The 15574-nt window shown below is 39.5% G+C and overlaps 1 protein-coding gene across 1 annotated transcript; it reads left to right on the forward strand.

Moving 5' to 3' along the window:
* Positions 1-695: 695 nt before the first annotated feature.
* LOC122064910 (RING-H2 finger protein ATL56-like) lies at positions 696-1527 on the forward strand. Its single transcript, XM_042628696.1, has one exon. It carries the CDS (start codon positions 793-795, stop codon positions 1369-1371), a length of 579 nt encoding a protein of 192 aa, XP_042484630.1. The 5' UTR covers positions 696-792; the 3' UTR covers positions 1372-1527.
* The last annotated feature ends 14047 nt before the right edge of the window (positions 1528-15574 follow it).

A 15574-nucleotide genomic window follows, 5' to 3' on the forward strand; every position in this document is an offset into this window, starting at 1 on the left:
CAAACTGGGCATTATGGTCTGATTTCCGTGAAGAATCTTGGCCGGTTCACCATCGAACCAACTTATCACTTTATTCTGGTTCTCAGTATAGTTTCATCCAAAGAAAGACCCTTTCAAATCAAAACCTTTTTCTTTGACCCCCCCAAAAAAAATCATTACCTTTTATAAGATGAGGAGTGGGTAGGGGACAGATGACATTTTGTGTGGTGGAGACTGGAGAGTGGAGAGAGAGAGAGAGACTAGACTTTTCCAAATCCGCGGCGCTGAGGGGCTGACGTGGCCTGACGCCCACAGTACCGCGGCGTTACCAGACTTGACTCTCACTGTTTAATCAACAAAAAGACTTAACTGTCCCTGCTAGTGCTAGGGCAGAAGTTACCTCCTTTATATCGAGGGGTTACGTCTAGGCTGTACACCCCGTCCTAAACCCAGTCCTTTAGAATCTTTCCTAGTAAAGACTTATGGCGTACCTTATTAAAGATTCTATAGTAATGGCTTTGCGTCGTATGGATCTATTCTATCACTGTCTTCACCGTTCAATTGTAATAAAGACGTGACTGACAAGATGATCGCTCAGATTAGAATGATTCGTATTGTAATGCAACTATTGGGAATGATGCCAAATGGTTCGTAACTCGTCCCAAGAATATCCGAAACATCTCTCTCTCTCTTCGGTGCATTTATATATCGCATCTTTCATTTGGAAAAATTTCAGGAAGACATCTTGGCCAAGCCATAGCCAAAGCAGGAGAATTTGTGCAGAGAAAGAAAGAGATAGAGAAGAGGAAACATATGAGCAGAGACGAAGAAGATGGCGGCAACTTACGGTTCCGCCATGACACTCCAACTTTCTCGGGCAGCTACACATCACGGCCACACCAGGCCACAACAAAACCGAACACTAAGCTCCTCTCGTTCTTCCTCAAAACCCTAGTCATGGCCTTTGTTATCTCCCTCTTTTTCATCTTCTTAGGAATCGCAGCCATCGTCCTCCTTCACATTTGCCTCGCTGGTGGTGCCCTCCAGCGCCGCAGAAGGTGGCGAAGTCTGTCCTCGGATTTTTCTGACGAGAATTCTGAATTCGGTCTTGGGTTGTCGCAGAAAGAGCTGTCCAAGGTTCCTTGCTTCAATTACAGTGTTGCGCTAGAACGCGCTGTGAATGGAGATTGTGCTGTTTGCTTGGAAGGGCTTAGGGAAGGAGAGATGTGTAGGATTCTTCCAAGATGCAAGCATGTGTTTCACGCGAATTGTGTTGATGCGTGGTTGATCAAGGTTGCTGCTTGCCCGCTTTGTCGAGCGTCTGTTGAACCAGGGTTGCAATTTGGTTCAGAGGATTATAGGAAATTGAGGGAAAGGGAACAGGGTTTGTAAAGAAAAGGGTTGGGGCCCTAATTTCATCCGTTGATGAATCTGTAAGTCTTTTTTTTTTTTTTCCCTATCCAAAAAAAAATGTCTTTTTTTCCCCTTTTTTTAGGTTGTGCACTATTGTAGATAATGTTAATAAGAATATAATTTTCGGGTTTCTAATTTTTTTGCCTTTCTTGCTTTTGGGGTATATTGTGTGATATTCTTGAGGTGCTTGAATGGGAATCATATGTGATGGCATTGAATTTGGGCCGAATTTTATTGGAAAGTACGGGAAGTCTAAAGTTTAAACCAATGCCTAAATTGAACTCGATAGTTAGAAAACATTCATTTTTTAGGTAGAATAGATAAATTTTGTAATGGAAGCACTTTGGTGGTTGATAGATGTGATATATACTCTGGAGAAGCTTGAAATGGATCCAGGATAGGTTTTTTTTCTATTACTCCCTTCCTTCTGTTGAGTGTTTGGCTGGGTTAAAAAAAAATACTGCATAGATTTAAAAGTTTAAACAGAAGCCTTCTTAGGAAATATCCACCATTTTGGTCAGAGGAGACTACCCACAATGTGGTAATCAACTTCTATGTGGTCACTTTAAACATGGAATTACTGGATTGATTTACCAGAACGAGCAGGGAATGAAAACGAGGGGCCGAGTCAATTAAAATTTAGGACAGCCACTGAATCTCATTGAAAACAATAGGTTTATGCTCTTGTTGAGAATTGTGGCACAGCATGGTTATTTTTTCTTTGAGCTCCATGATGAAAGATTGGAACCCAGGAAAATACAAAGTCATTGGAAGACCAACAGCTGTCAGGAAGCCTGCCAAATGAGCTTCAAAGTTACAGTGAGATCAAGTGGGAGAGGACTCTTAAGGCAGAAAATTTTGATCCAGCTGCAGTAATTAAGAGTGGAAAAAGGTTTGCAGTCACTCATGGAAGCATGTTGTTAGAGATCGACATTATTCTTTGATTGGTCGAGCAAAAACATTGGCTGCTATGAGCAAACTGATATTATGAGATGAATTGGCAACTGAGAAAGCTCACATGTTCGCTGAGCATGTCCAATAAGAGCAGAATTTTGTTATAGATTGATGAGGGAAATGGGTGTTTAATCATACTTACAGAAAAACAAAAAGATGGAGATAACCATGGATGATGACCATAAATAGCCTTATGTAGTTGGGCTGAGCAGGGTGCACAGGTCTGGGAGGCTTTTGCATACATCTGTCCTTTGATCATGTGGCAAGCAGAAAGGCATTTCTAACATTCAATTGTTCAGAGGACCAGCTCTTAGAAACAACAATTTTTGCAACAAAATAAATTTCAGTGGTATACAAATGCTGATGAAGGTTTAAAAAAAAAAATCATTGTTCTTTATTGAATTTTTTGGCCATTGAGACGGTCTTTGTGTTCCAATTGTCCAATTAGTGCATTGATTCATAGCGATAGATTATACCCTCTGGCAGCTACTGATGTTTACGTGGTGTTGACGAGGAACCAACATGCTTGTTCTTTGGGTCATGAATGCATTATATTCTTCACTCACTTTCTCCCACCCATTTGGATCCTGATACACGCCTGTTTGAAGTTGAGGGTTTGTAGGGGAAGGGAGGCGGGAGGTGAGATTGCCTTTTAAGTTTAGTTTTGGTTTGAAGGGGAAAATGATGTGGCAATTGGTTGTGAAGTGGTAGTTGGTAGGCAAGCTGGGTTGGAAAGGATAAGGATCAACCATTAAGGAACTATGTGGATTGTGGAGGAGTGGAGGCTGGAGGAGGTGAATGAGAGGAGAGGCAGTGGGTTCAATGTCTGGTTGGGTTGCTGTATGAGAAGTAAGCATAGAAGGTTAAGGATCAGTGAAGTGGGTGTGAAGAGATGGGTAGTGTCGACTCCAAAGTTGATGGAAAGTTGGGGTTGCATCATAGTTATTAACGCGCTAGTAAGGTGCTAATGCGGTTGGGAGAGGTTAAGGCAGTGAGCCGCTTTATGTTGGGTAAGAAAGGCTACCGCCTTATGCTATAGGGCACTATAAGGAGGCTAAAGCGACACCTTATGACGCCTTATGGCAAAGGCAACCCTCTTATGGGTTTTTTTAGAAAAGATTTGTTTTTACAGTCGATTTATGAATATTCCAAAATAAACTTCATGATTGGACGGTGCATAATGTTAGATGCACATGAGATACACTGGATCAAACTCTAATGACTTAAAACTCTATCAAAACAACACGATATTCTTTCAAAACCCCAAATCGCAAGACCTCAAATCGCTCCACAGCTGACGGTGAAGCACTCTAGCGGTCCCTCCTCCTTCGATTCTTCTTCGGCGGCCTCCGGCGAAGGTTCCTTCCCCTCTCTCCAGGTACGCTGTTTATTTTTCTGTTTTTTCTCATCTTTTTTGTGAGATTTTTTTTTTCTCTCTTCTTCTTTCTTCTCCCTTCTTCTTCCTTCTTTCTTCTTCTTTCATCTTCATCTGTTCATCATAGTCTTACGACTCTCAAGTCTTAACTCTTTAACAGTTTTTTTTTTTTTTAACCTACGGTGAGACCGTGAGAGTTGTAAGACTCTTGCTGAGTGCTAACGCTATGTGTTTCTCTTTCCTCTTGCGTCAACTGTGTGTTTCTCATACCTAGCAGTTGAACATTATTGGGATTGATCAAAGTAGGGCCCTTACATATTAGTAACGAACGAATTCTACAACAATAATAGTTATCGTTTATAATTTTGTTTCATAATTATGTATTTATATTATATGTTAATATGTTATGATGATTGATGATTGATGATTGATGATTGATGAAGATGAACTTAGTTTATTCACTTCATTGATTTGTTTTCTTGATAAATATCTTGCATTGGTATGAAGAATGAACCTTTAATATTTATTTAGCATATGAGTAATAGGATTCAACTAGGATTTGAGTCAAATAGAATGGTTTTATAAAAAAATTACACAGGAACACTTTAGTCAATAAGGCAACGCTTTATGCCCTCCTTATTGCTAAGACGCTCTAAAAGACCCTCAAATGCCTCCGTCGCCTTACCGCTTTAATAACTATGGGTTGCATAGATGGAGTGACAAATGACTTTGCTAAGGAAAAAAATCTTTGGTGATCAAGCAGTGGTATGCTTTGTGAGTTCGTATTACACCATATTTGTCACGACGTCTAGGTGACCCTTGGTGTTGTAGGGGGCTGGATGCAAGATGAAACCAACAAGGCAACCAAATTCCCACCTAGGTGGCCAAGGTGCCACTAGTTGTCAAGGTGCCTAGATGCCAAGTCTATCACCTGGGTGACGCCCTGATAATTATGTGTTACACACAAAGATACATGAAGCTGAAATGGGACTTAACATCATGCTTGTAACTTTGTAAGGGCCTATATGCAATAAGAAAACTTACGAGGGCTGTTGTCTAGGGTTTGTGAAAATTTTCTCGAAAGGAGATATTCCATTTAGACGTTTTGTAGGCATTTTATTGGTTAAGTATGAGAGGGTGGACCTCAACGCAACAGTAACATTGCTCCATTGTAACCCAGTGGTCATGGGTTCGAGTTGGGAAACAAACTCTCTGCGAAACGGGGGTAAGTCTACGTACATGATAACCCTCCCTAGACCCTGCAGTGGCAGGAGCCTCGTGCATTGGGTATCCCCTTTTTCTATTGGTTAAATATGCAGCCGTCAATAAAGCCCAGATAAAAGGTGTTCAGGGAGCTGATGATTAAACCAATGAAAGCTAGTACCAAGTTCTCATGGTATTGTAAATGAATCCTACATGGACTCTTGCCGTATGGAATTTCATCATACATGTATGGGTTTCTGATGCCCCGCCAGTGTGGAGGGAATCTACCATGCCACACCAATCGCACCATGGAAATCAGTTTCGTTAATAGGAGGCCCATATGGTCAGGGAGGAGAGTGAATATCAGGGATGTGAGGATGTTGAAAATCATCTTCACACTGAAGGTGTGGATGTCGTTTTTACTATATGTATTCACTATGATGCCAGCTGATCCAGCAAACAGTGTGATGTGGTTCAAAAGGACAAGAAGGCCAACATCAAATAAGGCCATCAAACTAGATCAAAAATGGGTTAATAGACTTAATCTGAGTGCCCAATGGATTGTATGGACCATGGACTTTATATTTTTGGGTTTACTATTGTAATTGGTGAATTCTATATGCCCAAATATTAGGTATGTATGTCCTATACGGGATTAAGTAGTTAGTTTATATTTGTAATGTTTTGGAATTGCTTTTATTTTGAACAGATTTAAATTGAAAGGGATTCTCCTTACCATGGATAGGGGGTTTCCTATTTTTCTTGTTTCCATGAAGTTATAAATGAAGAGTAGGGGATCATACTGATTACATTGATTTGAGAAATCATTTAGCCTTGAGCTTGTGAGTTCTTATAGAGACGAAACATGGTTTCGAGGGATTCAAAACTGCTCTACTGTGGGATGTTGTAGGAAACCTTGGTGGGATGCCTTCTCTGCAGTAGTTGAGATACTTACATATTCTTCCTCCTCCTTTAAGGTTTGTTCTCTACTATTAATCTTCTGTTTCAGTTTCTTCTTAACTCTTCTGCTGTGTTTTGGGTTGGTTTCTCATGCTTCAACCTCATTTCTTTGTCTACAAGTTCCGGATCTCATCCTACATTGCAAGACAGCCTTCAAGCTTCCATCGATTCCAATGTGGAACACGTTATTATCTTCTAGTGTATCGTGCGGCAGAATCCCTTTTCATGCTTCATTTCTGATCCCTTTTCTGTTGCAGGCTTAGTTTCTGTTTGGACAACGCCCAACCCATCGATTTCTGGTTCTGTAGGTTGGAAGATCGTCTCAATCGATCTGTCTTCCTTGTTACTAATTGTAGTTGTTCCTAAATTGATTACTGCTGTTCATCTGTAAATAAATACTAATCTATCTGTATCTAAACCCAATGATAACTACTGTACTTAACTTGCCTAATTTTGGTTAAGTAACGTAGTTACTATTTTCATTCTTGTCACTTAATATTCTGTTTTGAGTTGCCATTCCCAAATATGTTTTCTTGGCCTTCTATTTGTGCTGTCAGTTACTGAAACTAATTTCACAAGTTTCTATTTTCTGTTTAAGGCCAGATCTCCTAATCCACTCGTTGGTCTTTGTTCCAATTTTGGGGAACTGTTCTTTGCACCAAGGACGATACTCAACTAGAGTTCTAGCCCAACCTGACTCAACTATTTAGAGATTTTAGAATTCTCCAGTTCTGGTTCCTAAGCCCTGCGATTTGGGTCATTGCTGGAATCCCTATTTCATCCATGTGTGACCTAAGATTCCCCATTAGTTGGTATTAGAGCCATGGAGGGGCGGCAGACAGAGTTGACAGTTGCTGAATTTTACTTCCCACTGAAGGATGATCAAGTGAGACTGATTTGGCATCACTAGCAAACTCGTGGATTTTTTTCAAGACAGAAAGAGTTGATGTAGTTCAAAAGAACAAGAAGGCCAACATGAAACCATCAAACTGGACGAAGAATGGATTAACAGGCTTAATTTTAGTGCCCAATGGGTTGAATGGCCATGGGCTTTATATTTTTGGGTTTATTATTGTAATAGGGCCAATTCTATATGCCCAAGTATTATGGATTTAAGTTCTATACCTTATACGAGATTGTAATTAGGTTCTATTTTGTAATGTTCTAGAATAACTTCTGTTTTGAAGAGAGACTTGAGTTGTAAGGCATTCTTCCTACCATTTATAGGAGTTTCCTATTTTCCTTGTTTCCATGGAATTATAAATATAGAGTAGGGGATGATACCCACTTTCATTGATTTGATAAATAATTTAGCCTTGACTTGTGAGTTCTGTGAGAGACGGATTGTGGTTTTGTGGGATTCAAAACTGCTCTACAGTGGGATGCAGTAGGAAAACTGGGTGGGATGCCTTCTTTACAGTAGATGAGTTACCTACATATCCTTCTTCCTTATTTAAAGTCTGTTCTGTACTGTTAGTATTATGTTTCAGTTTCTTCTTTACTGTTCTGCTGTGTTTTGAGTTGATCTGTCATCCTTTACTTCATTCCTTTGTCTACAGGCTTTTAATATTTCATCCTATATTACAGGACAGCCTTAGTTTCCATCATTCCCATCTGGAACAGAATGGTATATTCTAGTGTATCCTGCAGCATAATCCCTTTTCATGCTTCACTTCTGACCCCTTTTCTGTTGCAGGCTCAGATTCTGTCCGGAAAAAACCCAGCCCATCAATTTCTGGTTCTGTAGGCTGGAATATTGTCTCAAACTATGTCTTGCTCGTCACTAATTCTGATTCTTCTTCATAAATTTTAGGGTAATTTACAGCGCCACCCCCTGAAGAATGCCAATATTAGAGGGACACCCCCTCTCTTTCACCAAATTGGACTCGGACCCCCTACCGTCAGTCTCTGTTAAATGAGGATTTAAAATGACGATTTTACCCTTTTAACTAAAACACATTAGCTAATCATACTTTACCCTAACCCAACAATACCCCTCACCTTCACTCATCTTCACCCGTGGATTTCAGAGCCTCCTCCATCCCTGCGTGGTGCTCGTGGTACTTCTTCGTGTGCAACCGTCGGTGCCGCTGCAAACCCATCCACAATAAAACGCCTCTCTTTCTATCCTCTTTCCTTGACTTCAGTTGCTCACTCCAAGCCGACCCTTTCATCCATTTTATCTCTTTGAAAGAAACCCAAAATCCATGGGGATCATCGCTCGGAGAACGTTGCGAAACATAGCACCATTGATCTTGCATTTGGCTGATTCGATGCCCCAATTAACCCAAGAGATGTAGAAGATGTAGGTAACGTCGGTGATATGGGAAAGCTTGACGATGGTTTTGTCGGCATGGGAGACATCGCATTAGATGTAGTCAATAGGGTGGTCAACATTCCAGGAGGGTGGGGTGACAGGCTATGCCGTAGACCTTCCAGGGACCGCCAGGGGTGTACGGGAGGGGAAGAATCTAAGCCAACTAGCTATTGCCGATGATACCGATGATGCCGATGACCAATCCCACGCTCTCGTAAAGTCCCTTGAAGAAGAAGAAAACCCAAATTAATGAAAGAAAATGAAATTGCCTAAGTAGCGCTGATCGCTCCAACCCACCACCATTGTTCAAATAATTCTTCTGCAATTGATTTATCAAAGCCCCTTATCCCCAGCAACCATGTCTGTCCTCCCAACCACTGTAGAATTAATGGATTCTGCCGTTTGTAATGGCAATCCCGTGCAGGAAATTGTCCACGGTCATCGAGATTGGTGGATGAATTATTTGGACAGTGAACAAATCTCGATGACCTACGAATCCATTTGCTTGAGAGAGAGAGAGAGAGAGAGAGAGAGAGAGAGAGAGATCAGAGCCCCAATGGAGTCTTTGGGGACGGAAAATTTATCTATTGGTCGGAAAAGGGCGGTCAAAGAACTCAATGGGGTCGCGAATTGGCTTCCCAACTTCAGAGTATTTTTTTAGCCGAAGATCATAGATCGATCACAGCAGAGGAGCTGGTTTCAAAGATCTTGCAATCCTTCACCCAGGCTCTTTCAGTACTTAGTTCCGGTGAGTTTGGTGAGGTTAATAAAGATCCAGCGAGTGCACAACACAGTTTGCCTTGATTCGTTGACGGCGCAACAAGATGGATTATGGAGGGTATTTATCCTATGTGATGGGTTTGGGATTAACAGAAGGGTATATTAGGTACATTACATTGTATGAGGGTATTTTAGTATTTAATAAAAAATAAACCAGCTGATGTCAGCATTTGAAGTATATTCCTTAACAGAGACTGATGGTAGGGGGTCTGAGTCTAATTTGGTGAAAGAGAGGGGATGTTCCTCTAATACTAGCATTCTCCAGGGGGTGGCGTTGTAAATTATCCTAAATTTTATTAGTTACTAACCATTCTGTTTCTAAACCTGACTATCTACTGTGCCTAACTTTCTAATTCTGGTTTAGTATAGTAGTTACTGATTTTGTTTCCTCACTTTACAATTTCTATCCACTCTATTTTCCGTCACTTGCTATGCTGTTCTGAGTTGCTATCCCCATATCGGATTTGTTGGCCTTCTATTTCTCGTCAGTTACCATTTTTTATTTTTATTTTTTGGCTAAATTGGAACCCTTTGAATCTGCCTAGTTCTACAGTTCTGGCCCAAGGATGAACCTTGGTTACACATAGTCAAACCTGACTCATGTAACAGATCAGTCCGGAGGGGACTCGAGCTGGAGACGTCTGTTAACACACGTCTTTGGACCAGCAGAGCTACACCCAGGGTGTTATTATCAGTTACTATCATTTCTTAGTTTCCAAAAATTAATTTGACAAGTTTTTATTCTGTCCAAGGTCAGATCTCCTGATACAGCCATTGGATTTTGTTCTTTTGAGCGACTGTTCCTTGCACCAAGGAGGGTACTCAGCTAGAGTTCTGGCCCAACCCGACTCAATCTATTGACAGATATTATAATTCTCCAGTTCTCGTTTCCTAAAACATGCAATTCGGGTTATTGTTGAAGTCTCTATGTCACCCTTAAGTAAACCCTCAACTAAGGATGTGAATATGTAATCGAAACCATTTATCGAAATCGAATCAATCTATTTATATCAAAATCGTAAAACCGTTTAGTAAATGGTGCAATTATGGTTTCAAGTTTCAAGCCGATTAGCTAAATGGGTCGGGTCGGTTTTAATCACAAAACCCATTGGTTTCAAATCGAATTGAAACCGTTTAAATCGAACCATTTAAAACCGTTTAAATTGATCCGATTAATCCGTACAACAATTAAATAAAGCAGGGGCAGTGATCTGTATAACAATTAACAATTAAATGAAGTGTACATCCTGCTTTGGTATGATTTATTGCAGTTCAGTTCAAGTTTAGGTTTTAGATCATGAACTTGTACTCCATATATGTTATTATTTGTTATCACAGATGGGGTGTTTTAGCTAAATCACCTGTCATTTTAATATTTTATGCTGTAGAAAGTAGGATTTTGATATTGTATGATATTAATTCTATATGTTTGAGAATGGCCATGCAAAGAAGTAGCACTAGATTATTAAATTAAGACATACCATCGTTAATATAGAATCTCTTATTTGTGGTTGCCAATTATTTTTGGATAAGCTTATGATCTTCAGTTTAGAGATAGTTGCACGTTATAACAAATCAATTGTGAACCGTTTTACAAACCGTATGGAATAAATCGAAAACAAATAACCGTAAAACTAACATCGTTTAGAAACCATGGAAACTGAAACCGTTTATTAAATGATCATGGTTTCAGAAAGTGAAACCGTTTAGTAAATGGTACAATTACGATTTTAATCAAATAAATGTGAATCGAATTGATTCACACTGTTTAAATCAAGGCCAAACCAATTAACACCCTTACCCTAAAGTGACTTAGGATTCCGTGTTACAGTGTCCAAGGGTGACCAACCAAGATGTTTCTCTCTCTCTCTCTCTCTCTCTCTCTCTCTCTCTCTCTCTCTCTCTCTCCTCTCACACACACGCACGCGGGTATACACTCTTTTTTTTCCTTTGACTTTTTTAACAGTCGGAATAAAGTAGCTTCAACTCATATAGGTGAACTATATATCAGGCTCCCTTTGGAAGCCACATGGAATGAAATCATTTTATTTTGACTGTGGTACAGAAGGTCATGATCAGTGTTGCCTGCATCAAGTCAACACAGTATTATTGTAATATATATAAAACTACTGACCTTTGTATTCTCTACTTCTCCATATCACAATACAAGAACGATCCTCCTGTATTACTTCCCAAGGAATTTTGCCAGTCTGCTCTGTTCTTCTCTCCTATGCCCCTCATCATTTCCTTTCATAGGCTTCCTCAGTCTTTCACAGATTTCTTCCCTTGCTGCAGGTCTGGCTGCTATCAGTTCCTTGCTTCTATCCCTCAACCGCAAACTTGGTTCATATACTGCTCAGCAGTCATTCGTCTGCCTAAATTGGAACACCGAAGGACAAGCTCTCCAACAGTGAGTTCCAGCTGCAGTGACTAAACACCCTCCTATGGAATTGTGGCCTGGGATACATGACTGATCCACTCTCTTACCATAAAAAAAGGTCAACCCTAAGCACGAGGCTCTCGCTATTGCATGGTTTGGGAGGGGTAAATATGCGCAGCTTTACTCCTTGCTTCACAAGAAAGGCTGTTTCCAACGAGTCTCTTACCATATGACCACTCAAATGAAGGCATGCTCCAACATCTCCAATCCAAAAGTAAAAGCAGCTTCATCAAGCTGCTTGTGGGAAATATCAACCTGTGTGCCGAATGCAACGTATTTCAGACTTCCTCATTGCACTCTCACTTAACCACTTGATGTACTATTAGTCGGGGAGTGGTTATTGGTGTTGCCTCTACCGCCATCCTCCTGGGCACTCTCAATTTGATTGAGGGTCTCAAAGAAAATGGTGAGTAATTCTAGGTCGTGGAGGTTAGTTTGATCAATAATTCACATATTTCATTTAATCTAATATAATGTTTGAAATAAATCTCCGAGAATTTCAAAGGTGAAATAGCATCTAATTGGAAAGATATAATCTAAACATGAAGGCCTAAACTGACCACTTACACACATTGAGTAGGATTACGAAAAAATATATCATCGTGTTGTGAATAGCTTCCCATTAGCACGATTTATACATTAGTAGATAAAAGAGAGAGGATTGGGGGAGCTACAATATCCTATTGTTTTCTATATTCTTAGACAACGCTACGAAAAACACAACCGACTTATTAGCCATAAGCATGGCCACATCGATTTAAAGTGTAGCCACACTATCTTATTATTTTCCATATTTTCTATTATCCAACTCCAAGATCTGCTAAGATGGTAGCCTATAGAAGTATCAAGCAACTTCATAACAGAATTAATTTAATTATTCATTTGAGAGATTAATCACTTCGTATTTTTATATAATAGTATAATATGATATATATATAGAGAGCGAGAGAGAGAGGCACTAACGGATGCTACGTAGCTTGCCAAGGAACTTTAAGTTGTGTCCACAACACAGTACAATTAAAATGCACCCTATCTATCATTTTCTTGCCTCATTATTATACCCCACTATAGGGGTGTCAATTCCAAGCCTGCATCGGTAGGTCCGATCAAGCTCGACACATTTATGGTCTGATTTGGACCGGCCTGATTAATAAATGTATCGGGCCTAAGTCTGGCCCGACAAGTCCAGCCTGTTTATAAGCTCAACTCAGACCGACATGTTTAGCCAGACTGTTTGTGTAGGTGATTTGATTTTTTTTTTTGGATAGAATAGGGTATATATTGATATTTTATCAATCATTGACTGTAATCAAGAGTAATATCTTTTCAAAATTGTTGATAATTTAACAAAATAATTTAAAGTATCGTAAATCTAAGAAAAGTAAAGACTGTTTAAGACCCGGTTAAGGCTTCATTGGTATATTACACAGTTTAAGGCCTGATTAGGATAAGTCCAATTAAAGTCTGAAACCCGATCAAGACCAACTCATTCCTTAAATGGGTAGGTTATGGTCCGAGGATATTGGTCCGCCAGGCCCGACTAGGCCCGATCGAGACCAACCCGCCCAACCAATTGACACCCTTACCCCACTACATTTGCTACAAGGCCAAGGATCCTCTCCATTAACTTTAGTTACTGATGAAGGGTGTGTGGGACCCATTAGACATTAGCACTTTCAAGAGACTCGAGAAAGCCACTTAAGTGAGGTAGACATCCATTTTTAGTCATTTGGGTTGTGCTTGGTATGTATTCTCAGAATGCATTCTAGGGTGAGAAACACGTTCTGGCCATTAACATATCTTAATATTTATTCTAGTAAAGTGTATGTGGAAGTGACAGATGATGCCAGCATGTACAATTTATTTGGTTTAGATGGGGTAGATGTCATCAAACTAGTGGTATATGACCTTGAAGATAATCCTAGTGATGACATTGACAATTATACAGTAAACCAATAACAATGATGTAGTTTTCAGATAACAAGAGGGGAGTTGGGCCAAACACTTCTCCAGTTAGCCAAAAGAGGGAAAACAGCTTGTGGATCATGACATAGGGAGCTAGAGAATGGGAAAGCTTCCTATTAAAAGAGGTGATGAGTTATGTAGAGTAACCACTAGTACTATTGGTGATGGAAGTGACAGTCAAGACAGTCCCACTGCTAATGCTACAACTAATGCTCCAGAGAAGGTAAAGTTGCAGCTAATGCTACTACTGTTGTTACTCCTAGGAGATCTGCTGGTGTAAATGTTGCTCGCACTAGTGGATTAAAGGACGTTAGTAATAGTTCTGCTAGTACAAATGGATCAACATGAAGATCTCATACTTTCACTAGTAGAGAAGAAGGGAAATTCAAACATTAGTGACTGTTCAGATGAATCATTCCAAGCACCACAGGGATCTTCTAATATAATAGTGAAGATAGTGATGTTAATGATACAAGAGTTGAGTTACCTCAAATGCTTCAGGTTTCTACAAGTGGTGAAGAATTGGTATAACAAAATGATAAGTCAATGGATGATGAAAGTGAAAAAAGCTTTATTGATGATGATGATGATGTTGATAATATACATGGGGGATAATCCTCCAAAATTATGGGCAAGACTTGCATTTGATTTTATAGCAAAGAGTCCTCAAATAACCAAGAACATGACCAGTCATTCAACCATTGGATATTAGCTGTGAGGAACAAGCCTATTATGTTGGTAGTTGATGAGATAAAGCTAAAAACAATGAATATGATGTTTAAGATGTTTCAAAAGGGTTACAACTACCCAGCTTCTGGTCTAATCACACCTGATATGAAGAAAATTTTAGACAAGGTATAACAGAAAGCAAAGGAATGCATAATGCACCAAGCTAATACATAGGTATTTGAGGTGATAGGTTTGTGGTCAATTTGTCAAATCAGACATGTGATTGTAGACTGTCGGATTGTGGTGGTAGGTTGGTTGTGTAGATATGCATCGTGGCAGGGTTGTAGGGTAGGGTAGGGTAGGGTAGGGTAGGGTAGGGTAGGGTGGGGTGGGGTGGGGTGGGGTGAGAATTAATTTAGAAATCAATGCTAGTGAAGAATAATTTATAGGCGAAAATAACATGGCAACGATTTGGCAGTATGATGATTTAACATTTTGACACCATGGTGATTGATGGCGATTTCGTAATTAGGTGATATAGCGTCATGGAGTCAATTTGGTGATATTACAATTTGCCGCCATGGTGGTAACTTTGCGATATGACTCTATAGAGACAATACGGCCATTTGAAAATATGTCACATGAAAATATAATGATTCTCTCAATATTAGTGTTATATCTGATCTGTATCATATTGATATTGGTCTATACCGGTAACACTAACGGATACCCATTGCAACAAAAGTGGTCGTGTAAAACTTTTTAAATAAATAACTCAACAATAAAATAAAAATTAGAAAATTGAAAAGTAATAAGAATTGAGAGACAAAAGGGTCAGAAGTCAGAATAGGTTGAATTCGAAAGAGAGAGAAAGTGGGAGAGAGATGAATGAAGTGGAACAACGAGAGTTCAGGTTGCCCACTTCTAGTTTTCCACACGTCAGCTAAGGCTCTCTCTTTGGCATAGTTTATGTTTATGCTTATGACCTGTTTATTAATAATTAATTAAAATAACAGAATATGGATTATAAACAATAATCATTTGGTTACTACTAGATATAATAGATTATATAATAAAAAATAGGTTTGGTATACCTAGTGTAGAATACATTATGTAACAGTGTTCATTCTCAATTGCAAGCCACTGAAGCCAGGGGTACTCGGTTAGAACTTGGAATTGACGAAGCCAATCCAATTACAGCCAATCTAGATCTGTCAATTTATAGGATTTATAATGATAGGAAGGGAGAGGCCAGCCCATTTCTAATGAATCCAATTGGCCAATCTATAGGATTTCTAGGGTTTGAGAGAGAGAGAGAGGAGGACGAAGTTGCAATTCATTGGATATTCTTTTCTTTTTCTTATTTGGATAAAGATTGGATGTTCTTAATGAGTTTCACCAAAGAATTGGACTCTACCTGAAGAGATTTTTATAAAAATATGCGAATTGGCCCCTTTACCCTTAGTTTTGAACAATTAAAACATGTGCTCATTAATGGTCCAACGCATAAACAATAATA

The sequence above is a fragment of the Macadamia integrifolia genome, unplaced genomic scaffold (assembly GCF_013358625.1).
Source record: "Macadamia integrifolia cultivar HAES 741 unplaced genomic scaffold, SCU_Mint_v3 scaffold1815, whole genome shotgun sequence".
Classification (NCBI taxonomy): Eukaryota; Viridiplantae; Streptophyta; class Magnoliopsida; order Proteales; family Proteaceae; genus Macadamia; species Macadamia integrifolia.